The following is a 26,139-nucleotide window of genomic DNA, read 5'->3' as shown; positions in this document are numbered from 1 at the left end:
TAATTGCAGGGAAACAAAATTTTGGGCTCCTTTTATGAAGGTGCACTAGGGGTTTTAGCGCACGCACAAAGTTACCACGCACGGTAGCCGAAAATCTACCGCCTGCTGATAAGGAGGCGGTAGCGACTAGCGCGCTTGGGAATTTAACGCGCACCATTGCGCGCGTTAAGGCCTTAGCGCACCTTCGTAAAAGGAGCCCCTTATGTATGTGATATGGAAACCGCATAGTTATATGCGGTATATAAATTTTTAAATAAATAAATAAGGAAATATTAACATAATATGGAATATCAGTATATTTTGAACACAATTTTAATTAATGCATTTGAAATCTATCAACACCCCTTTTTTTTTTTTTGTGGATTCTCATTGGACAATTAGTCCAATTTGGCACATTTCCACACAATTCTTCCGCAGGCCGGATAAAATCATATCGCCGCCCAGATGTGGCCCGCAGGCTGTACTTTGGAGACCCCCTGAGGCTGCAGTGGAGGAGGAAAGAAGTGTTGAGGACCCATAATGAAAATTTGCACAGGGCACCAGCCACATTAGGCAAATCCTCTCAGCAAAAGCAGCATGGTGACAGCACCTCACTTTTCAGTAGTTAAAACTCTGAATGAGATAAACATGGTGAAATAGTTGCTCACCACCAACCTGATAAATTTTAAAGTCATTTCTGCATTGCATTACACTAGCAATCTTATATTCTTGTTTTCCTCCATTAAAACTATTAAACTTGCAAAACCATTACAGAAATAAAATAAAAATTCCCTCATTGTTTCTGTTATTTAGCTAAATAAGAATAAATACTAATTATGTTTCCACTTTGGAATCGGGGAACATTTTAAAATTCATTAAATGTGTCTCATCACATCAGTGTCACGGCAGAAAATAATTTGCTGATTGCATGCTTGGCTTATTTTCCCACTTATTCATTATGCGGAACGATTCACTAAGGGGGTATATTTATCCTAAATTACCCTTTTCATGACCACCCTCTCATAATTACTGTTTCCTTTCCTGTGTTCATTTGCCCTTCCAGTTTCCTAAAATTGTGCACCAGCCCCCTCTTTTACTAAACCACGATAGCTGTTATTAGCGCAGGGAGCCGCGCTGAAGGCTTCGCGCTGCTCCCAACGCTCATAGGAACTCGAGCGCCAGGAGCAGCGCAAAGCATTCAGCGTGACTCCCTGCACTAATAACTGCTATCAAGGTTTAGTAAAGGAGGGGCTGGTGAAGTTGGTGCATTTTGGCCTCGGCCTGACCTTGCCCTGGCATCAGCCTTTTGATCCCACAAAGAAGGAACCAGTTTGTAGAAGTGCTTCTTGGACCAGTAGACACCCATTTATCTGTCTGACTGGTCTCTGAGCGTTTGATGAGGATCTGCCCTAATGTTTTATTATTATAGTTTATTAATTCATGATTCAACAAAAAAAGGGCAAAGGGGATGTCTCTCCAACCAATAAAATCTTTATTCGAAATAAACAAATCCCAACAAGGATCCCTGTTTCGGCGTATCAAAAGACGCCTTCTTCACGGGACACTATTGGAGAAAAATATCATATAAAGCATATTAAAACCATAAAATATATCATAAAAACAAAATACATGTATATAATACAAACCTATAGAAGAGCATATTATTGAAATATAAAAACAGATAGAAACATATGATAAAAGGCAGGAAGGACAGTTAGAATCACAAAGCAAAATATGAGAAAAAATATATACAGGGATCCTTGTTGGGACTTGTTTAATTTGAATAAAGATTTTATTGATTGGAAAGACATCCCCCTTGCCCTTTACTGCAAGGCGAGGGGCTCTTCTGTTTCTCTACCCATCTTATTTATTTATATGCCACCTTTCATCAAGAAACTTAGATTACCCTCCATTGGCTAGATCAGGGGTGGGCAACTCTGGTCCTCAAGGGCCGGAATCCAGTCGGGTTTTCAGGATTTCTCCAATGAATATGCATGAGATCTATTTGCATGCACTGCTTGTTAGAGAGAAGTCTTCCGGGTCAGCCACGTGGCCCTGCAAAGAAGTGTGGCTGGAAGGCAGAAAGGAGGCAGCTGACATGGACAGCTCCAGTACAGTCTTGCAGAAGGCGGTCACCGAAGTAGTTGAGTCACAGAACATGCGTGTGTGTTGGACCATGGAAGGGAGAGAGAGGGGGGCATGAACTTGGGATAGAGGAGGGCATGCGTTGGGACATGGGAGCGGCACAAACCTGAGACAGATGTTGGAGGGAGGGAGGGGGCACAAACTTGGAACACAGAAGGAAGGGAGAGGACATGAACTTCGGACAGAAAAGGGAGAGAGGAAGGGGGCACGAACTTGGGACATAGGATGGAGGGAAGGAGCGAAAGATGCTGAGGTGGGGATAGAAATAGAAAGAGAGAATTGTTGGGCATGAGTGTGTGAGTGAGAGTGAAAGAGAGATGGTGCACACAGGGAATGGAAGAAAGAAGAGAATTTTGGGGCATAGGGAGGGAGATGTACAGATGCATAGGGAAGAGAAAAAATGAGAAGGAGAAATGTTGGATATGGTGGTGGAGAAGGAACAGTAGAACAGATTGGAAGGGATGCAAGAGGGAGAAATGTTGGACATAGTGGAGGTTGAGAGAGGGAGAAATTTTGGATGTGGCAGTAGAGAGTGAGAGAGATGCACCCTGGATTTCTCTCTCTCTCTCTCTCTCTTTCCCCACTCCCTATGCAGCAAGGATCACCCAAATTTTTAATATCAGTTTATATTTAAGTCAACCTTTTTTCCTCCTTTTTGTTGGTGGGGGGAGTTCACCTCAGTTTATATTCGGATCGGTTTATATTCGAGTATATATGGTAATTATTTAACAGGATAATGCAGACACATATCACAGTGTAGACCAGCCAACTATGGAGTTCAGGCTTTGAAGCACATTACATGTAGAAGAGGATACTCTGAATGGGCAAATCAATTGGCACGACTCAAAATCCCTTTTCAAAGCACAATCTATAACTTGATAAGTGATGTGACCAAAAATAAAATGAATTATGGATCTGCAATATTTTTATTTATTTATTTAAAATATTTATAATCCGCTTACAAGCCTAAACAGCTCACAGTAAAACATACATAATATCATCAAACTTAACAAAACATAACTATCAAATACTTTTTTTAAAATATATAAATCTTTATTGATTTTCAAGTAGTAACAGTGCAATACCTATGAATCTGAACGTATAACAAATCAAGAAAAGCACTTTGAACTTACAAATATTTGAAAGTAATCTTTTCCCGCCACTCCCTTTACTTAATCAATAATATAAATGCAATTATCCTTCCAATAACCCACTCTTATTTAAAGTAGTAATACATTCCCACCCTGGATGTGTAAGGAAATCAGACAAAAATTAAAGAGAAATGACAACTATATAGAAGCAATAAAAGATGCCAATAACTATCAAATACTAAACTCAAAAGAATCATCCTTTCTAATTTGCAATAGTCATGGATGTATGGAACACCTTCTTCAAGTGGACGATAGAGACTAAAACCCCCCTCTGCATGAATGCCGGCACCATATCCGGTGACCAGCATTGAATTTCCAGTTTAGATTTGGCTAGCCGGGACGCAGCTGGCTAAGACAATAGTCAGTGGCTGGCCAGCTAAGTCCTATCCTTGCAGGAAAACATAGACCTGCTTTTTTAGGCAGGTCTGTCTGGCCACTGAACTTAACCAGAGCCTCTGAATACTGGCGCTGACCAGCTATGGTGTGTGACCTAGGTGGTCACTGAGATATCTGCCAAACAAGATATTCAATGTGAGATATCCAACAAGTTCCCACTAAATAGCAGACAGACAGCTATGTAAATATCAGCTAACAGCCAGCCAGCCGGGATCCATTCTCGGCCAGCTATATAGCACTAATATAAGAGCCCCCCTGTCTTAAAGATTTTTTTCCATTTTGTATCTATGGAGAAATGGCCTGATTCTATAAACAACGTCTAAATTGGTAGCTGTCTAAGAAAGCAACACCTACCGCAGGGGTCTCAAAGTTCCTCCTTGAGGGCCACAATCCAGTCGGGCTTCAGTCTCGTGAGACCACGGGAACTCACAGCATAGCTCTGCACGGGGCAGGAGTGTAGGAAGATCACTCCTGCCCCACATCACTGCTAGTCCACCAGGTAAGGTCCATGCCTCTGGGGCGGCTGCTCGCCTCTGATCGCCCCCTTCTCCTCCTCCAATCACCTCCCTCCTTGCCCCGATCCAAGTCCCAGGGCTGTTTTTTTTTATGTGGACTGTCAATGAGCGATTCTTGGGGGGGGGGGAGGCCTGAGGAAAAAAAATGTGTGAATAATCGAAACAGCGAACATCAAAACTGTGAATAGGGAGGGGGAAGTGTATAATCCATGAATAATAGAAGCAAATGTCAGGGTTATTTTTGCATCAGGCTTTGACTCTCTGCAGTAGCGTAGTAAGGGAGGGGCGGAGAGGGGTCCAACCCGGGCACCGTCTTAGTGGGAGCACCAGGACCCATCCCCCCTCTCTGCCCCCCCCCCCACTACTGCATATGGGTGCCGCCAGTGGTTGACGCTTCCTCTGACATCATTTCCTGGACCCGTGCCTAGGAAGTGACCTCAGAAGAAGAGCTGGCGCAAGCAGCAGGTTGGGGTTGCTGCTCGCGCCGTGAACGTTAAAGAGGTGCAGGGGAAGGGGGCATGCATGCGGCAAGAGGAGGGCGGGGAAGGAGGGAATGTGGCTGGTGGGGTGGAGAGAAGGGTGGGGGAGGGGCGCCACCATCCCGGACGCCTCTTGCTCTCACTGCGCCACTGACTCTGTGACATTCAGAGTTGTGCAAAGCATGCTTGAGTGGTAGTCTCCATGGCATAATGCTAGATATCTCATTATGCACAATGAGAAAGTATGTTTCCTTTTCCCCTCCCTCCCCCAACCGGATATACAGTACTCCCCCGAAATTCACGGGGTTCCATTCCAGAAATACCCGCAAATTTTTAAAATCCGCAAATGCGGTTTAGGAGCTGATCGAAGGCAGGAGAGGGCAGCTGGGGTGCCGGCGGGTGCTGAAAATCATTCTCAGTATTTTCTGACCGCCTCTTCCTGATACTAAAGTCAGGCTAGACCAATCAGGAGCTGCTTTGACACGCCAGATAGCCTGACTTTAGTACCAGGAAGAGGTGGTCGGAAAATGCCGTGAATTACTGAGTCCGTGAACCGCGAAGTCACGGAGGTTTACTGTATTCAGACAGTTATCACTCATCCAGCCCAGAGATTTTGCAGAACTGAAGCCATTGTTTTGTGTAGAAACGGTCAATATTTCATTGTTAAACTGGTAAAAAATTAATATATTTGTTTTCAACTTGCAAATCAAACGTCTAGAAAATTTTAAATATTGGCTTACTGGATTACTACCCCTCGTACTCAAAGTCTTGTTTTTAATCTCTATAGGACACAGAAATTCTCAACACTGCCATTCTCACTGGAAAAACGGTAGCAGCACCTGTCAAAGTGGTTTCCATTGAGGAAAACGGCTCTGTGACTGACATTTCCGAATTGGTAGAGTGTAAGTCTGCCGATGAAGATGTTGTAAAAGTAAGTTTCTTGTAAGCTACAGTCTTCTCTATTTCCATGATATCAGGAATGAGCATTAATTAGCATGCTTTCAGCTGGTTATCATGGGCCTGACATTCAGGCAACGGGAGACAGCCATCAGTGGATAAACTGTAAATTCAGTGCCAGCGCCATATCCAGCAACTGGCATTGAACTTTCAGGGTTTTTTTGGCCAGCTGAGACATGGCCAGCTAAGCCCTAATGGCCAAAGATAGACCTGCTTTTTAGGTGGGTCTATCTGGCCATTGAAGGAGATAAGGCGACCAGCTTGACGGCTAAGTTAACCGTCAAGCTGGTCGCCACATCTCTAAAAAGATATAGCGGAACTAGAAAAGATTCAAAGAAGAGAGACCAAGATGAGGAATGACTAAAAAGGTTAGGACTCTTCAGCTTGGAAAAGAGATGGCTGAGGGGGAGATATGATTGAAGTATACAAAATCCTGAGTAGGGTAGAACGGGTACAGGTGGATCCATTTTTTTTTTTTACTCCATCAAAAATTACAAAGACTAAGTTATGTTTATGTTTCTTAAAAACTTTATATACCGCATATACAGCCCAAAAAAGGATAAAAGCGGTTTACAATATACAAATTCAAACAATTTTGAAAAGAACTCCATTCACATAAAAAAGGAAAGGAAAGAGAAAAAAAGGAAAGAAGAAAAAAAAGAAAAGTTAGCGGGAAATACTTTTAAAACCAATAGGAGGAAATATTTTTTCATTCAGAGAATAGTTAAGCTCTGGAATGCATTGCCAGAGGTTGTGTTTAACATCGGTTAATGTAGCTGATTTAAAAAAAAGTTTGGACAAGTTCCTGGAGGAAAAGTCCATAGCCTGCTATGGAGACAGACATGAGGGAAACCACTGCTTGCCCTGGATCGGTAGCATGGAATGTTGCTACTATTTGGATTTTTGGCAAGTACTTTGAACCTGGATGGGCTACTGGGCTAGACAGACCATTGTTCTGACCCTGTCAGGCTATTGTTATGTTCTTATGAATATCAGTGGTCTCCAGCTATGTTGTGCAACATAGCTGGTCATCAGCAAATCCGCCGAACAGGATATTCAGTGGGTGATAGTCGGCCCTCTCCTACTGAATATGCCATTCCTGGCCAGCCAAATAGCGCTGAAGATTTGGCGGTCCTTAAAAATTTAGGGCCACATTCAGAAAATGGTATCCAAAATTAGACACTAGAAAGGTCTGTGCTACGCTAGTATTCTAGAAAGGGATCTCTGTGAAAAATACCCTTTTCAGAATAACGCTTAGTATGAATTTCCCATGACCAGCTTTAGACACCAGCATTTATACACCTGCTGAAACTTATTGTAAATGCTGGCACCTACTTTCTGAGAGCCGAGTGAGCAAATCACAGTACAGTGGTACCTCGGTTTACGAGTGCACCAGTTTGCGAGCGTTTTGCAAGATGAGCAAAACATTCGCAAAATCGGCGCCTCGGAAACCGAGCGCGCCTCAATTTGCGAGCAGCGCCCCCCACGATCCGGCACCCTCCCCCCACAATCTGGCACCCCCCCCCCCCCCCCCGCCGTGATTGGGCACCCTCCCCCACCCCACCCCCGCCGCTTCTTACTGTCATCTGGGCCTGGGCACCGGCATGTCCTGTTCTTTGGTGCCGGTGCCCGAAGATCGGCCTCCTCTTCTTGCTGGGCCTTGAGCATCTGCGCATGCTCAAGGCCTGCGAGTTCACGTTCTCTCCGAGATCTCCGTTTCCATTATTTCCTATGGGGAAACTCGCTTTGATAAACGAGCATTTTGGCTTACGAGCATGCTCCTGGAACGGATTATGCTTGTAATCCAAGGTACCACTGTATTTTATGACATTCCAGCAAGCAGGAGGCAGGCCGACTAACTCCCACGTAAAGCAGTGACTGTGGATATTCAACACTGAGCAAATTAATTTTTGCACACATCTGTCAATGCACGGATGCAGCGCGATGATGTTGCACACATGCATGTGACATCACCACACCATATGCGCGCATGCATGGATGCCCTCCAGGCACAGACCTGATCGCAACTCTTTCAAATGGGTTTTGGAAAGTCATCCTGATACCTGGGACAGTCCTCTAAGAAGATAAATCTGGACGTCTGGTAACCCTACTCTGGGGGAGAAAGTCGCTTAACCCTTCATTGCCCAGGTACAAAATAAGTGCCTGTATATAATATATAAACTGCTTTGATGTAACCACGGTAAAGCGGTACAACAAGTCCCATCCCCTCAGTGGTATAGCGAGGGTGAGTGGCACCCAGGGTGGTGATGCCCTTCCCCCGCCCCCATTCCTTCCTGCCCCCCTCTGTTGCGCGCACACACCCCTTCCCCTGTACTTCTTTCATTTTCCTGGCACGAGCAGCATAATGAACTTGTTGTCCAAGTTGTGTCAGCTCTCCCTCTGATGTCACTTCCTAGATGCAGGACCCGGAAGTGACGTCAGAGAGAGCCAACACTGATGTGGTCAGCAAGTTCGAGATGCTGCTCGCGCAGGGGAAATTAAAGAGGTACAAGGGAAGGGAAGGGGTTCAAGAAGGAGCGTGGAGGAGCAGAGAAAAGGACGGGTGCCAGCGCCCCCACCAAGAGGGCGCCCAGGCAGACCATCCCCTCTTCCCCCCTTTAGTACACCACTGCATCCCCTTTTCCTTTTCCTCATGAGTGCAGGTGTATACTTACATACCATAAGAATTTATTTCTAAACCGCAGTTATCTTAAAGTTCAATGCGGTTAACAAAAGATTAACTAGAAAACATAATTCAAAATGATGGATACATTAATATTAAGAACCAAGAAACTAAGGGCTAGATTCACGATGGATTCCCCAAACTACAATATGCAGATGGGGGCGATTGGAGGAACACCCCCATCTGCCTGCCCGGATCGCTCTATAGATGGTCTGCGCATGCGTTGGACCTCCGGGCCCGACAGAGATTTTATTTTTCTTTTTTTAACTTTTTTGGAGCCCATGGTTTTAACCCACTTAAGCCCGCAGATTAAAACTACAGGCTTGCACTGTGGGGAAGGGTGGGAGAGTCGGGCCTGCAGGAGGCATTCAGGGCAGCAGGAGATCGGGGCTGACAGGGCAGAGAGCAGGGCGGCAGAAGGCAGGGCAGTCGTAAAGGGCTTGAGCAACTGGTCCTCAGCAGTCACTTGTTTGTAATCGGCCAGCCCAGTCGGTGTTGCAGGGTTTTCGTTAGTGAATCGCCTCCCTGTCTATTTTGCACGCCGTTGCCCTCATTTGCATGCGCAGATCGGAGGATGGTCGGCAGAGAGTTAAGTGAATCGGGCCGGAGGAAAATCAGGGCGCAAAGGGGTCGCAAACCGATCGGTGCACGATTGATTTGCTTTGTGAATCTAGCCCTTAGAGAACAAGAAAGTCTTGAGTTGTTTCCTATAGTGAAGATGAGAAATAGATGAGGATAAGAGCCGCTTAAAATCTTTGTCCCATAATGAAATCTGAAAAGAAAGCGTTGTATCATGATATCTTTTATACCAGTGTCTCTCAAACCTTCTCGAACCAGGGCACACTAAAGCTAGTGGCCACGGCTTGAGGCACCCAGAAGTGCGCGGACGTCGCCATGATGACATCACGCGTATGCGTGACATCATCACGTCGACGTCCGTGCATGTGCAGAGGCCCTCCAGACGGGCCCTGAGACACCAGAAGGGGGTGCCAGCAGGGAAGAGGGCCAGAGAGAAGGAGAGGCACTGGCGCCAGCTGATGGCCTACAGCAATGTTTCTCAACTACTTCAAGCTAAGTACCCCTAAGTCTAACAAATATCAACTGAGTACCCCAACCAAAGACCTCCCCAGGTCCACCGAAGCTCTGCCCCAGATCCCATCCCCTTTACTAATTGTAATGCAATTTTTTTCCATTCATTTTTCATACTATGTCCAAATATTGGTGAAAGTGGGTAATAAATAATAACTACTCAATATAAGTTCTCCACTCTTTTAGTTAGAGAGCCCACTCTCAACGGAAGACAAAGCCTCAGGATAGGACGCTGGAGATGAAGCAAGCAGCTCAAAAAACATTGGAGGAAAGTGAAAGTTAAATAAGCCCTGAAGAAACGGTTTCTGACCCTGAAACGTTGGCTATCCTTCAAAAACCACTTGTTCTCTCACAGTTAGAAGCAATAGCTAGTTCAGTCTTTCATTTAGAATTGAATGTGGTATTTTGCACATACTCTCCGTAAGTTTTTTGCCGATGATGTTGGAGGAGGAGGTTTGAGCTTTTATGCCCTACCTAAAGATTACCTGAGGCTTTTTCTTCCATTGAGAGTGGGCTCTCTAACTAAAAGAGTGGAGAGCTTATATTGAGTAGTTATTATTCATTTTTCATATACACACAATATACACAGCAGATATAAATTCTCAATCATTTTACCTACCGGCGATCCTCTGCAGGCTGCTGTAATTAGCTTTAAAGGTGAGACCGGGAGGCCAGGGGGGAAGCCGGAGGATGCTAGAGAGAAGGGGGGAAACATGCAGGCCTTCGGCGAATCGGGCAGTGCTGGCGCTGTATCGCATAGGGAAGTCAGCTGGCAGGCGCCTCTCTTCCTCCTCAGTGTGCCGTGGCACACTTGGAATTTAGGAGGCATATAGTTTGAGATACAATGTTTTATACCTACAGCCCACATCCCTTGAATGGTGGAAAAATGAAGAAAGCTTTGGTAATACGTGAATAATGCGTAGAGGAATAACAAAACAAGTCTGTAATGTAAGAAGGGACCTGACCCATCAATACTTTATAACAAAGACATCCCAATTTAAAAAGAACTCGTGCCTCCACAGGCAACCATTGCAGCGTGTGATATGATCATATTTCCTCAGTCCATAAATGAGCCAAAATAGATTATTGTAATTCACTATTAAAAGGTATATGTCTAAAAGATATAAAACGTCTCCAACTCATTCAAAATACGGCTATAAAAATTATTTCAGGTTCAAATAAATTTGATCACATCACTCCATTATTACAAAAAGCACATTGGTTGCCCGTTTTACACAGAATAACATATAAAGTCGCCCTCTTGACTTTTAAAACTCTACAAACAAACTCCCCGGCATTTATGGACAGACTCTTGATCCCTTATGATCCCCCTAGAGCCTTAAGATCAGCATCCCAGCATACCCTCAATGTCCCATCTCTGAAGATAATTGGCAGTCGTCGCACCTTTATTTTTTCAGTAACCGCCCCTTTGATCTGGAATAGAGAATGACACGGGGAGCGATCCCCGCAGCGAACCGCTGCGTGGCTGCGGTTTGGCTGCGGGTTATGGTGACCTCATTAGCAAATCGCCGCAGACGCGGGGACAAATCCTTTCACCGACCGCAAAAACGGTGAATAGATTTGTCCCCGCAGGCCAATGTCCCCCCCCTCTAGGAACCGCAATTTACCTGTGTTTTCACCGTGCTCCTCATTTGTCATATCAACCCTTCCTGCCAATAGAACCCGCCCCCCCCCCCCCGACGATCGCCCTCACTGGTAGGAGGGTGCCCAACCCCTCCTGCCGGCACCCCCAACGGCCCCCTATATCGCCAATAGGAGGGTGCCCAACCCCTCCTGCCGGTCCCTCCCCCAACAAACCCCGCCATCCCGAAACACCACCCTTAGTCTTACTTTCCAAGTTGGACCAGACAGCTCCTCGCTCGTCTGGCCAGCAGGCCTGCCTCCGTCCAAATGAGGCGGGCCCGCCCCTCCCCTCCCCTGCCTAACCCACAGGATCCTAGGGCCTGATTGGCCCAAGCACCTAAGGCCCCTCCTATAGCGGGAGTGGCTTTAGGTGCCTAGACCAATCAGGCCCTAGGATCCTGTGGGTTGGGCAGGGTAGGGGCGGGCCCGCCTCATTTGGACGGAGGCAAGCCTGCTGGCCATACGTGTGAGGAGCCATCCGGTCCAACTTGGAAAGTAAGACTAAGGGGGTTCCGGGGTGGGAGGGTTCGTTGGGGGGGGGGGTCCAGCAGGAGGGGTTGGGTACCCTCCTGCCGGCGATCTTAGGGGAGGCCATTGGGAGGACCGGCAGGAGGGGTTGGGTACCCTTCTGCTGCGATTGTCGGGAGGGCCGTTGGGGGGGTCTACAGGAGGGGTTGGGTGCCCTCCTGCCGTGATCGCTGGGGGGGGGGGGAGACTTGCAGCCGTAGCCGCGGTCACTATGCTAATCACGGCAGGGAGATCTTTGCCGCGATTAGGTACAGCGGCCGCGTCTACTTACCATATAGGCTAACATTGTAAGCATTTAAAGTACATGTCGTGTTTGTTTTTGCATTGCTAGCCCCAGGGGTGGTGGAAGATTAGTGATTGAAAAACTGTATGAAAAATAACTATTTTAAATTTAGTGATCAAAATGTGTCAGTTTTGAGAATTTATATTAATTAATTTTTTCTCTGCGTGTTTTGTTTTTGTATAGTTATTAACTAATATTTAACTAAGTTTTAAAGTTTTACATTACATTACATTACATTAGGGATTTCTATTCCGCCATTACCTTGCGGTTCAAGGCGGATTACAAAAGGTTTTAAAGAATGTTTCCTTTATACGTAAATAAAGAAAAGTGAATGGGATTGCAGTGGCGGTGACGGGGCGGTGAATGGGGTGGCAGTGGCGGTGACGGGGCGGTGAAGAGGATGGTGAGACGGGGACGGGGCGGTGACGGGGATGGTGAGACGGGGACGGGGCGGTGACGGGGATGGTGAGACGGGGACGGGGCGGTGACGGGGACCAATTTTTTCACCGTGTCATTCTCTAATCTGGAACTCTCTTCCTTTATATTTAAGAGCAGAATGTAACTTGCAGAAATTTAAGAGCGGTTTAAAGTGTTTTCTCTTTAAGGATGCATATACAGAGGTACCTTGGATTGCGAGCATAATCCGTTCCAGGAGCATGCTCGTAATCCAAAATGCTGGTATATCAAAGCAAGTTTCCCCATAGGAAGTAAGGGAAACTTGCTTTGATAGGTTCCCACCCCCCACCTTCCCCCCCCGAGGCCAGCAGCGCTGCTCCCCCCCCCCCACGAGAACCGGCATTGCTCCCCCCGAAGGCCCCCCTCGCGAACCGGCACACTCTCCCCGCGATCCGGCACCCCCCCCCCCCTCCGCCATCGAGCACCCTCCTGCCACGACCTGAGATCCCCCAACCCACCCGAACCCTCTTCTTACTTCCAGTGTAGCCTGCTCAAGGCCCGGCACAGGAAGCAGATTTTCGGGCACAGGACATGCTGGTGCCGATGCGGAGGCTACACTGGAAGTAAGAAGAGGGTTCGGGTGGGTTGGGGGATCTCAGGTCACGGCGGGGGGGTGCCCGATGGCGGCGGGGGGGTGGTGGTGCCGGATCGCGGGGGGGGAAGGTGCCGGTTCGCGGGGGGGGGGGGGCACTCGTACAGCGAGGCAAGCTCAGTTCACGAGGCACCAAGTTTGTGAATGTTTTTTGCTCGTCTTGGAAAACACTCGCAAACCGGTGCACTCGTAAACCGAGGTACCACTGTAATTGCTAATGAGTTATCTACCTACCTTAACAAATTCAAATGTTTTTTATTCCCATGCAACTAATTTCTTAATCATTTTTTGAATTTATTTCCCTTCTCCTATTGTATTTTCCTTTTATATATTCTTTCTATATAAAAATTGTACTTCCGCCCCTTTTCCTGTTGTTTCAAAGATTTGAGTTTGTCTGTTTAGTCCTGGTTTGTCCAATAATTTAATATATATATATGTTTTATATTGCAGACACGTCTGTATTTCTGTAATTTTTAAATTTTGTTCAACTGCTGGATAAGCGTTTAATCAAATACTTTGAATAAAGAAGAATAAATAAAAGAAGCCTAAACTGCAGTGTTTTGGATTATTTGTCACTTCGTTAGGTTTTTCTTAGTATTTGCTAAGGAAATGATATTACAATAATCTAAGTGACTGAGAACCAAGGACTGCACCAGAATCCTAGAAGCTGAAAAATCAAAATAATTTCCGAGTGTACGAAGTTTCCATGAGAGGGCTGGTATTCTGTAACATTTGCCTGTGCAAGCAGCGGGTAAAGGCAGATGCCCAGCGAGAGCTCTCTTTTCGAAAGCAGGCACAATTTTTCGCTGACATTTCCCACGTGGTTTCAAACAAATGCGTCTCCCTAATATCTACGCTCCCATACTGGCCTGATCGATGGACTTAATTTGCTGACACGAAACTAAGCATTCCTTTGCGATCAAATTTAATGCTGATTTTCCTGAGCAATGAAGTGCTTCAGTGCTCTAGATGGTCATGTGATGGTCCTAACCTTTAGAGTATCAATTTATTACCGCAGCAAAAGGGGGAAAAAAAAAATTAAAAATCAGAAGCAGCAAAGCAGTGACTTTCCATTACATGGATGACAGGCAGTATAATACAGATGTAAATATGCACACAAAATGATGTACGACAGTTACACAGAAGTCCCAACAGCTTGCATATAACTCAGATTGTGTGGCACTTGTCCCATGTCCGAAGGCTTAGTTGAAAAAGAAAGATTTAGCTGTTATGCTAGTTTATTTACCTTTAATGTAGTCTAGTTTGTCGTTTGTATCATTGAATACCTACAGCTCTTAGTTTGGGATATCTCTAGCACAGAAAACAATGACTAGGGTTACCAGACTTACGGGAGAACCTGGACATGTCCTTTTTTTAGTGGACTGTCCAGGTGCCCAGAGGGATTTCCAAACTCAGAAGTTTGTCTGGGTTTTAGAAGTCCTCAAGCTCAGGGTTGCATCTGGAGACCCTTTACACATGTGCGGATGTCGACCCGATGATGTCATATGCATGTGCGCATGCATGTGACATCATCACGTCAACGTCTGCGCATGCGCAGAGGCCTTGCAGGTACGGCCCCGAGCTCGGGAAAGGAGACTGGAGGTTCGGTTGGGGGCAAGGCTGGAGGTGGAACAGGGTGGAGTTGGAGGCGGAACATGGCAGGGCTGAGCAGAGTGGGGGCGGTGCCAGGTGTCCTCTCTTTTTTAAAGAGGAAATCTGGCAAACCTAAGAATGACCACATAGAAACAGAGAAAAATGAATGCAGATGATGGCCTATCCTGTCTGTCCACCCATGGCATCTACTAGTGCTGCCCGATTTCTGATTCAAATCGATGCACCGATTCACTTTGGGTGAATCGATTCAAATCGATTTGGTTTGTTTGATTTTTTTTTTTAAAAAGGACCTCGCCAATTCGGTGACCAAACCTCCTACAAAGATGCTGCAAAGAACTTCCCTTTAAAGCAGTGATGCAGCAAAGAAGTGACATGGGAAGCTCAATACTCAGAAAGAAGAGGAATAAAATCTAGCCACGACTCTCCAGCAGGGCCGGCATTCGGGGGGAGCAAACAGGGCAGCTGCCCTGGGCCCCATGGCTCAGAAGAGCCCCCTGTGAACCAGCATGTCTTCCCCCTTCTATCCGCACCGGTCTGATGCTGTCCTTACCTTCTGTCGCTGACAAATCCATTTTTGCTGCAGGAGGTCTTCAGCCGCGGCAGCCAAACTGAACAGCTGTCTACGGCTCCCTTCCCTGCTTTCCTTTGCCCTGGTCCTCCCAGGCGGAAACCAGAAGTTGTGTCATTGGGGATGGGCTGCGGCAGAAGGAAAGCAGGGAGGGGAGCTGTAAGCAGAGCTTCAGATTGGCTGCCGCAGCTGAAAGTTCCCTGCAGCAAAAATTTGATTTTTCAGCAATGGAAGGTAAGAGCAACATCAGACCGGCATGGATAGAAGGAGAAGAAAGATTTACAGGTGAGGAAATCCCTGTTACTAGCTTTAATTTTTTTTTTTTTGAGTAGAAAGGAAGACTGGGGAGGACATTCGGTATGTGTGGGTTGTGAATGGATGGTGTGTGAGTGTTAGTGTCTTCTGGGCTGTGCCTAGGCAGTTGGGAGCATTAGAAGTAAATGAAAAATGAGGGATTGAAGGACTTGGGTTTTCTGTTTCTGTTTGATGCATCCACAGCTTCTGTTATACGCTGGGATGACGGGTGCATGTGGGAGTGCGATAAGTGTCTTCCATCATGTTCACTGTTTGTTAAAAGACTTTGCTTACAGTTGGTTGATGATATGTATGATTGCATCTGTTTTATTTGGTTGCTCTTTTCGTGTACTCGGTTGTTCTGTATTGTAATTATTGCCTGTTGCTTTTGATTCCTTAATAAAAATGATTTAAAAAAAAAAGAAAGGGGGACTGGGGAAGGGAGTTAAAAGAAGTGCCAGACTGAGTGTGGGAGTAGGTAAAGGGGAAGAGCTTATGGGACTGGAAACAGAGGTGGAGGAAGGAAGGAGGGAGAAAGAGAGAGAGAGAGAGAGAGAGAGAGAGATGGTGGGCAGTGATCTGAAAGGAGAGAAGAAAAACAGAGAAGTTGGATGTGGGGTGGGGTGAAGGAAGGGGAAAGATACTTAAAGAGAAGACTGTTGGGAAGAGAAAGGGAGAGATTATGAACCTGTGGAGGAAGGAAAAGAAAGGGGGAGGCTAGTTAGGAACAGAAAGGGAGAGCTTGTGGACACTGTGGTGGTGGGGAAGGAGGGAGAGATGCTGGATGAAAGGATAGTTGAGAAAAGGAGAGATGGTGGATCTGGGGATGGTGGGGTCCATCGCTGCAGCTACGGGGATGGAGATGAAAAAAAGGAAAGATGCCAGATCTCCGGGGGGGAGGGAAGGGGAGGAAAGAGATGGATGGTTAGCACGGAGAAAAAAGGAACGACAAATGGGCAGAAGACCCTGTCAAACAAGTTATCAGAAGACAACCAGAGCTTGGGGCCAACATGATTTGAATAATGACCAGACAACAAAAGGTAGACAAAATAATTTTATTTTCTGTTTTGTGATTACAATATGTCAGATTTGAAATGTGTATCCTGCCAGAGCTGGTGTTAGACCGCGAACGTGAGCTAGGATTTAACAGAGAGAGGAAATGTCTTTTTTGTTTGTTTATTTTGTTTCCACCACCAGTGTGGGTAGGAGAGGGCAAAGGGGGTGAAGAGGCTATAAAATAAACCCACCAGGATGTTTAAAAAAACACCCAATTGGGCAGGAAAATCGAATCAAATTTTTTTTCCTGAATCGGGCAGCACTACCTTCTACTCTCCCTTCCTCTCTCTTAGAGTTCCTCTGCACTTGTCCCAAGCTTTCTTGAATTCAGATACAGTTTTTGTATCCACTATTTCCACCAGGAGGCCATTTCACAAATTCACCACCCTTTCCGTGAAGAAGTATGTCCTCAGCTAGGCTTCAATGCTAAAAAATGCAAGATAATGCACTTGGACAAGAGAAACCCGCGTAGAACTTATGTACTAAATGGTGAGACCTTGGTTAGGACCATGGAAGAACGCGATCTAGGAGTGATCTAGGAGTGATCATTAGCGAGGACATGAAAGTTGCCAATCAAGTAGAGAAGGCTTCCTCCAGGGCAAGACAAATATTGGGGTGTATCCGCAGAAGTTTCGTCAGCAGGAGACCTGAAGTTATGATGCCGTTGTACAGAGCCATGGTGAGGTCACACTTGGAGTACTGTGTTCAGTTTTGGAGACCACACTACCGAAAGGACGTGCTGAGGATCGAGTCGGTTCAGCAAACGGCCACCAGGATGGTCATGGGGCTCAAGGATCTCCCGTATGAAGAAAGACTAAAGAAATTGCGACTGTACTCACTCGAGGAAAGAAGAGAACGGGGAGATATGATAGAAATGTATAAATACATCACGGGACGCATCGAGTCAGAAGATGATATCTTCTGGCTCATGGGACCCTCGACCACCAGAGGGCATCCGCTGAAAATCAGGGGAGGGAAGTTTCATGGCGACTCTAGGAAGTACTTCTTCACCGAAAGAGTGGTGGATCATTGGAACAGACTCCCACTCCAGGTGATAAAGGCCAGCAGCGTGACGGATTTTAAGAAAAAATGGGATACTCTTGTGGGATCTTTAAGGGAGTAAATTCAGGGGGGGGGATACTTGGAATGGGCAGACTTGGTGGGCTATAGCCCTTTTCTGCCGCTTTTTTCTATGTTTCTAAGTCCCCTTATTCCAGAGTGTCTATTCAATTCAAAGAGACTCGCCTCATGCATTTATGCCACGTAGATATTTAAACATCTCTATCATGTCTCCCCTTGCCCACCTTTCTTCCAAAATATACAGATTGAGATCTTTAGGTCTGTCCCCCATATGCTTTATGACTACTACTGCTACTACTATTTATCATTTCTAAAGCACTGAAAGGCGTATGCAGCACTGTACATGTGCACTTACATAAACAGTCCCTACTCAGAAGAGCTTACAATCTAGTTTAGACAGACACAGTACATATAGGGCTTGGGGAGTTTCTCACAGGGAGAATGGTAAGCTGGGCATAAGTGTCTTATGGGGAATTAGAGTTAGGAGTTAAAAGGAGCCTCAAAAAAGTGAGCTTTTAGCTTGGATTTGAATACTGCTAGTGATGGAGCTTGACGTAATGACTCTGGCAGCCTGTTCCAGGCATACTTCACAGCATGATAAAAGAGACCGAGTCTGGAGTTGGCAGTGGGGGAGAAAGGTACGGGTAAGAGGGACTTATCTAATGAACAGAGTTCATGGGAGGGAACATAGGGGAGAAAAGTGAGGAGAGATATTGTGGGGCTGCCAAGTGAATGCACTTGTAGGTCAGTAAGAGGAATTTGAAATACATTCAGAAATGGATGGGGAGCCAATGAAGTGATTTGAGGAGAGGAATAATGTGAGTATGGTGGCTCTCGTGGAATATAAGTTGTGCAGTAGAATTTTGGGCAGATTGTGGAGGAGAGAGATGGTTGAGCGGAAGACCTGAGAGAAGTAAGTTGCAGTAATCTAAGCAAGAGGTGATGAGAGTGTGGATAAGGGTTTTGGTTGTGTGCTCGGAGAGGAGAGGTCGTACTTTGGTAATATTATAGGGGAAGAAGCGGCAGGCTTTAGCGGTTTGTTGGATCTAAGCAGAGAAAGAGGAGTCAAAGATGACCCTGAGGTTGTGAACAGACAAGACAGGGAAGATGAGAGTCCTACCTCCCCTGCCTTGCCAGGCTCTGCACCCTGGCCCTACTCACTCACTACCCTGATGCCTTGAAGGCCTTTCTCCAGATCTGCCGTAAGCCCTGGTGGTCTAGCAGTCAGCTGGAACAGAAGGGATCCCTCCCATCTCCTGTCCTGGCCAACTCTAAAACATCCCACCTCCAAGACCTCTAGAAAGCCTACCTTGAGAGCCCTGGTGGTCCAGCAGTGAACCAGAGCAGAAGCAATCTTCCTAAGCTCCTGCCCCCATGCGAGTCGCTATCTAAAATGGCTGCCGTGACAGCAGACCTTGAGAGATTACAGGAACTCGCAGCAGCCATTTTAGATAGCAACTTGCATGGGACAGGAGTAAAGGAAAATCACTTCTGCCCCAGTTCACCGCAGGACCACCAGGGCTTTCAAAGTAGGCATTCCAGAAATCTAGGAGGTAAGATGTTTTAGAGTGAGCTGGGACGGGAAGCAGAAAGGATCCCTCCTGTCCTGGCTCACTGCTGGACCACCAGGGCTTACGGCAGACCTGGGAGAGGCCTACAACAGGTCCTGGAGGGGTGCCAAAAAAACAAATGTAAAGGACACATTTTCACATCCTGAAGAGAGGCCAGATTCCTAAACCCATTGGTTATACCTCCCCTATGTTCCCTGACCATCGAGTTGCCAGAAGATGCACTACACTTTTTACCTTGCCCCCATTTCTTCAGAGAAGTCTCTGTATTAGTTCCCTTATATAGAAATCTCAGTAAATCCATCAGCTGCTCTATATCCACCTTTAGATTGCAAGCTTTGATTGTACCACAGAAAGGCAGTATATCAGATCTCACTACCCTTACCCCTTACTCTTGTAAAGGTCTGAATATACAGTATGTAAAAAAAAAAACTAATATAAAATATTCAAATTCAGATATGCTAAATAGCAGCTCAGGGCTCACTTGTCTCAATGCACAACAGGAAATAAATGACTCTGGAAACACTATCATTTCACAAAGATGTGTGAGGAATTTTTGATGAATAAATTCTTGACAGACTTAGCAGTGAACAGACTAAAGGAGACAACTGCTGGCCCCTCTCCCCTCCCTAATGTCTGTCCTGGTTCATCTCTCCCATCCTCTTTTATGCAGGACCTTGTGCTTCAGCACTTCCCAGGGAAATCAGAGATCACAGTACAAGTCCCCAAATACAACGAGACAGAAGCTGAAAAGAACAGAGTTGCTTCTGCAAGTCCCCAATGGTCCGAAGCCATCTGGTAACCCTGGATAGAATTTGCATTTTAAAAGAGAGCTGAATTTCTGTGTACAGAGAAGTACAAAGCAGGCAGCTCTCCCTGCAATTCCCAGGGACCACTCCAGACATTATCCTGGAAAATAGCCATAAGGTATCTATCTATCTATCTCATTAGTCCCTTCTTGAGATGTGATCTTGAAAGGCTCAAACACACTGTCATTGCATAACTCTCATACTAAACATAAGACTAGCCAAACTGGGTCAGACCAATGGCCAATCTAGCCCAGTGTCATGCTTTCAACATTGGCCAAGCTAGGTCACAAGTATCTGGCAGAAACCCCTGCTAACAATCCCAGGGCAAGCAGTGGCTTCTCCCATGTCTATCACAATAGCAGACTATGGACTTTTTCTCCACGAACTTGTTTAAACCTTTTTTAAATCCAAATACGTCAACCACTGTTACATCCTCTGGCAATGAGTTCCAGAGCTTGAGTGAAAAAAATATTTCCTCCTATTTGTTTTAAAAAGTATTTCCATGTAACTTCATTGAGTGTTTCCTAGTCTTTACTTTTTGAAAGAATAAAAAATCAATTCACTTTACCTATTCTATACCACTCAGGATTTTGTAGACATCAGTCATATCCCCTTCAGCTGTCTCTTCCCCAAGCTGAAGATCCCTAACCTCTTTAGTCTTTCCTCATATGGAGAGGAGTTCCATCCTCTTTATCATTTAGGTTGATCTTCTTGGAACCTTTTCTAATTTCTCTATAACTTTTTTGAGATACGACAACCAGAATTGAATGCAATACTCAAGGTGAGGTCATACCATGGAGAAATACAGAGGTATTATAGTATTCTTGGTCTTATCTACCATCCCTTTCCTAATAATTCCTAGCATCCTCTTTGCTTTCTTGGCTGCCACTACACACTAGACAGAAGATTTAAGTGTATTATCTACAATGGCACCCAGATTTGTAGTTTGTTGGTCTTGGGAGGTGAGATTAACATAAGAACATAAGAACATAAGCAGTGCCTCTGCCGGGTCAGACCACAGGTCCATCCTGCCCAGCAGTCCGCTCCCGCGGTGGCCAAAAACAGGTCAAGGCCTGTCTGAATCATCAGAAGGGCTCCCCTGTCACCTTGGTTTCCCATTTAAGTTCTGCCCTCCTATCGAAGTCCTAGCCCTCCGGTCTTGCACATGCACAACCAGGTTGGTTTACTCAGTACCCCACGATCCCTCTATCCCTCAGGAATCCATCCAATCCCTGCTTGAATCCCTGTACCGTACTCTGCCTGATCACTTCCTCCGGAAGCGCATTCCAAGTGTCCACTACCCTTTGGGTGAAAAAGAACTTCCTTGCATTTGTTTTGAACCTGTCTCCCTTCAGTTTCTCAGAATGCCCCCTCGTATTTGCTGTCCCCTTCAGTCTGAAGAATCTGTCCCTATCCACCCTCTCTATGCCCCTCATGATCTTGAAGGTCTCTATCATATCTCCCCTGAGTCTCCTTTTCTCCAGAGAGAAGAGCCCCAGCCTATCCAGCCTCTCAGCGTACGAGCAGTGTTCCAGCCCTTTTACCATTTTTGTTGCTCTCCTTTGGACTCTCTCAAGTACCGCCATGTCCTTCTTGAGGTGCGGTGACCAATACTGGACACAGTATTCCAGATGCGGACGTACCATCGCTCGATACAATGGCATGATGACTTCCCGTGTTCTGGTTGTTATGCCCTTCTTTATGATGCCCAGCATCCTGTTGGCTTTTTTCGAGGCTGCTGCGCACTGTGCAGATGGCTTCAGTGATGCATCTACCAGCACACCCAAGTCTCTCTCGAGTCTGCTGTCTCCCAACAATACCCCCCCAATTTGTAGTTGAACAACGGGTTCTTTTTCCCTATATGCATGACCTTGCATTTGTCTACGTTGAAGCGCATTTGCCATTTGTTTGCCCAGTCTTCCAGCTTGTCCAGGTCCCTTTGTAGGTCCTCACACTCCTCTTTTGTGGTTGAAAAACCCACTGAAATTACAATGGAGGGATGCCAACTCCCTCTTGCCATCTCAAACCCTAAGGCTGCCCCCCCCCCGCACCAATGCCACCCCCCTCGATGAACAAAAGGCAGAAGGGATGCCAACTCCCTCCTGCCATTTCAAACCTGCACGGGCTGGGCCCGGCCCACCTCCCTGTACGTTTAGCTGGCCCAGCTGGCTGAGCCCGGCCCACCCCCTCCCCTTACCTTTAAAATTGTTGGGAACAGGAGAGGTGCTCAGTCCCTCTTGCTCCAGGCCTCCTCTGATGCCAACTGCGGTCTTAGGCCATGCTCCGGTACATCATGTGATGCACAGGGAGGGGCCTAAGGCCCTGATTAGCTGAGGCACCTTGGGCTCCTCCCTTGGGACTTCCTTAGGGAGGAGTCTAAGGAAGTCCCTGATTGGCCACTTTGAGGCCTTGCTGTTTGCGCTGTGAGTGGGGGGTATGGGTGGGGAAATCCCCCAGTAAACTTATAAGTCCTCGCGCTCTTGTTGGGGAGTTTGGAGGGGAATCCCCCCCAGTACACGGAAAACTCCCGTTGTCCTTCCCGTTTTCGCTCTTCGGGAGTTTTCTGTGTAGTAGGGGGTTCCCCCACATACACACCCCCAATGTGAACGCGATAACTTGTAAGTGTAGTGGGGGGTTCCCCCCATACACCCTCCCTCACAGTGCAAACAGAAAGGCCAGAAAGTCAGCATACATCTGTCCTGCGCACAAATGTTGCCTCAGGATTATTGGCGCTCCAATGTCCGGCACGCTTTTGATGGGTCATCTAAGAATTCAATGGGTGTCTTAGAGCCAGATGCACAAAACTCTCCGATTGTGAGCCTTCCCCTTCCCAGTGCATCCTGGGATGCATGGGGAGGGGCCTAATGCCTTGATTAGCTATGATGCCTAAGGCCCCTTCCAAGGGTCTTAAGTGTCTGAGGCAATCAGGGTCTTAGGCGCCTCCCTCTGTATCCCAGGATATATAGGAAGGAGCCTAAGGCCCTGATTGGCTCAGATACCTAAGTCTAGGAAGGGGCCTTAGGTGTCTGATCCAATCAGGGCATTAGGCCCCTCCTCCTGCTGCCATCTTTCTGTGCAGGTAAGGGGGTGTGGTGGTGGTTCAGGGGGACCCGGGGTCCTGAGAGGGGGAGTCAGTCAGTTTGGCGGGGGGGGGGAGTCTTTGAGGCAGGAGGGAGTGAACATCCCTCCTGCTAATTTTTATTTAAGTCCGTGTAAGGGGGTTACTGGGGGGGGGGGTTGGCTTGGCCGGAGGTCACAGAGCTAGGAGGGCATCATGAGGGGCGGTGGCTCAACTCACTTTTTTTTTTTTTTTTAATGGAGCAGATATTGTGCAAATGTAACACATGCACAACATCTGTACCATAAAAAAAAAGAAAGAAAAAGCCCCCAACAGCCGAGTGGCAGGAGGCCGCTTTGGAGCTTCCCCTGACGCTTGACTGTTCGGGCTTCCCCAAACCAGCTCTACGCATGAGTGAGAGCCAGTTTCTAAGCAAGCAGTCAGATGGGATTATGACTGCCCTCCGCAAAACTCATTTGCATGGGCAGCTGTTTGAACTTCACTCGCTGTTTAGAAATCAGCCAAAAAATCGGCCCACATGGTCTTAACAACTGTCTTTAGATCCAGCCCTTAATGTTTAGCATGTGATAACTCAGCATCAGTTGATGAATTTCCCCCTTCATTATGCATGTTCAATGGGACAATACAGAAAGAAATTGTGGACTTAGCTGCAGGATTCCCACGGCCTGAACACAGATTGGATGCGCCAAGCAACGTACAGTGGAATTGTGCACAGGTGCTTGCTTGTGCAGGAAGACACAGCACAGATTGTATTAAAATATATGCTCTCGTAACCTCATGCTTAGATTACTGCTATCTACTCCTAACTGGTCTACCGCAGTGCTGCCTCTCCCCCTTGCAATCTGTGCAAAACTCTGCTGTGCGACTCATCTTCTACCAACCTCGCTACACTCATGTCACCCCTCTCCTTAAGTTACTTCACTGGCTCCATATCTGCCATCGCATACAGTTCAAGATCTTATTGCTGACCTACGGGTGTGTTCATTCTGCTGCCCTTCAATATCTCTCCTCGCTTCTCTCTCCTTATACACCTCCCAGAGAACTCCGTTCCTCAGATAAGTCACTCTTAGCGTTAACCGTTCTCCTCCACTGCTAATTCCAGACTTTGTTCCTTTCATCTAGCTGCCCCCTATGCCTGGGATAAATTGCCCGAGTTTGTCCGTCCCTTGTTTAAAAGCCCCTTCCCTTGTTTAAAAGCAGACTGAAACCTCACCTTTTTGATATAGTTTCAATCCTTAACCCTACTTCTCTGCCCTCCAACCCAGCCAGCAGATTAACTGTTCCCCTTAACTGTATCCATGGCATCCAGTTTGTCTGTCTTGCCTGTTTAGATTGTAAGCTCTTTCGAGCAGGGACTGTTTCCTTACTCTTTGTAATTCTGTACAGCGCTGCATATGTCTGGTAGTGCTATAATTAATAGTACATTACATTACATTAGAGATTTCTATTCTGCCATTACCTTGCGGTTCAAGGCGGATTACAAAAGAGTTATAAATAGTGGGTTACAATGGAAGATCATTGGTGAATTCAAGATAAGTTGAGGAGAAGAACAGGTAGTATCTGAGGGGCAGGAAGAAGGTGGAAGGAGGGAAGGTATTTGTGATGTTAAGAGTGTTTCAGTGATTTCTTGAAGAGTATCGTTTTTATTTCTTTTCTGAATATCTTGTAATCGGGGGTGGTTATCAGTAGGTTGGAGATTTGGTTATCTAGTGTTGCAGCTTGTGTTGCTAGGAGGCCGTCATACGGTTTTTCCGTTTGACTTCTTTGATTGGAGGGTGTGTGTTGTCTGCTGCAGTTGATTCTTTTTTCTGTGGGTTGAGTTGTGTGTTCAATTAGGTGGGATGGGGGTACATAAGAACATAAGAAACGCCTTCACCAGATCAGACCGAGGTCCATCTAGTCCGGCGATCCGCACACGCTCCTTTTTGGAGACCCGGATTTCCCGTATCCCTCAATATGATCTGCAAGAAGGTGTGCATCCAACTTGCGTTTGAAACCCAGCACAGTATTCTCTGCCACCACCTCCTCCGGGAGAGCATTCCAAGCGCCCACCACTCGCTGTGTGAAACAGAACTTCCTGACATCTGTCCCGAACCTGCTGCCATTCGGTTTTAGGCTATGACCTCTTGTCCGCGTCACCTCTGAAAGTGTCAGTAATGCTGCTTCCTGGTCAATTTGGTCAAATCCCTTTAATATTTTAAAAGTCTCTATTAGATCCCCACACAGTCTTCTCTTTTCGAGGGTGAACAGTCCCAGTTTTCCGAGGCGTTCCATGTAGCTTAAATTCTCCATGCCTTGGACTAATTTCGTGGCTCGCCTCTGTACCCTTTCCAACAGAATTTTATCCTTCTTGAGGTATGGAGACCAGTGTTGGACACAGTATTCTAAGTGTGGTCTGACCATTGTTCTGTAAAGTGGCATTATAACATTTTCCAACCTACTCGTGATCACCTTCTTAATCATGCCTAACATCCTATTTGCTTTCTTCGCCGCCGCCGCACATTGAGCCAATGGCTTTAAGGTTCTGTCTATCAGCACCCCCAAATCCCTTTCTTGTTCGCATTTGGCTAATGTCACCCCCGACATCTTGTATTCATGTTCTTTGTTTTTCTTTCCCAGATGCATCACCTTACATTTGTCTATGTTAAAATTCATCTGCCACTTTATTGCCCACGTTTCTAGCTGATTTAGATCTTTCTGAAGCTCCTCACAGTACAATTGAGGGTATCTCTTGCATTTGTTATTTTGTTCTTGAAATGTTCTGCTAATAGGGTGGCTGAGGGGGGTATTGTTTGTGATCATGTAGGGTTTGGTGTTTGTTAGATCTTTTAATATTTGAAATAGTTTTTAGGTATCTTGGGTTTCAGTGCCTATTAGGTTGGTGTAGTGTTTTTTTCTCTTGTCCTTTAGTTGTAGTTTATATTGTTTGTTGGGTTTTTTCCAGGCGGTTTTCATTTGATCTAGGTTATTTTTTCTCCATTTTCTTTCTAGTCGTCTGCACTGACTTTTGAGTAGGAGTAGTTTGCTGTCAAACCATTGGTCTAATCATCTTCTGGTTCTAGTTTTTTTTGTAGTGGGGTTAGTTCATCAAGGGCCAATGATGAGAGGATATGTAAAGCTCGCAGCTATGAGCTATTGTTGAGCAGTGGAGATGTGTCGTTGAGGCCCGGAAGA

At 46.3% G+C, this 26,139-nt stretch overlaps 1 protein-coding gene across 4 annotated transcripts in view; it reads left to right on the top strand.

The window, feature by feature from the left end:
• The window catches only part of TMEM132C (transmembrane protein 132C), a 557,469-nt gene that overhangs the window by 452,537 nt on the left and 78,793 nt on the right, over window positions 1-26,139 (top strand). For all 4 annotated transcript variants that reach the window (XM_033957218.1, XM_033957220.1, XM_033957219.1 and 1 more), the window contains exon 5: window positions 5,453-5,596. In XM_033957218.1, the coding sequence (XP_033813109.1) occupies window positions 5,453-5,596 (144 nt within the window). The remainder of the gene's footprint in view (window positions 1-5,452; window positions 5,597-26,139) is intronic.

Source organism: Geotrypetes seraphini, chromosome 8 (assembly GCF_902459505.1).
Source record: "Geotrypetes seraphini chromosome 8, aGeoSer1.1, whole genome shotgun sequence".
Lineage (NCBI taxonomy): Eukaryota > Metazoa > Chordata > Amphibia > Gymnophiona > Dermophiidae > Geotrypetes > Geotrypetes seraphini.
This window is presented reverse-complemented; position numbering and strand designations above follow the sequence as displayed.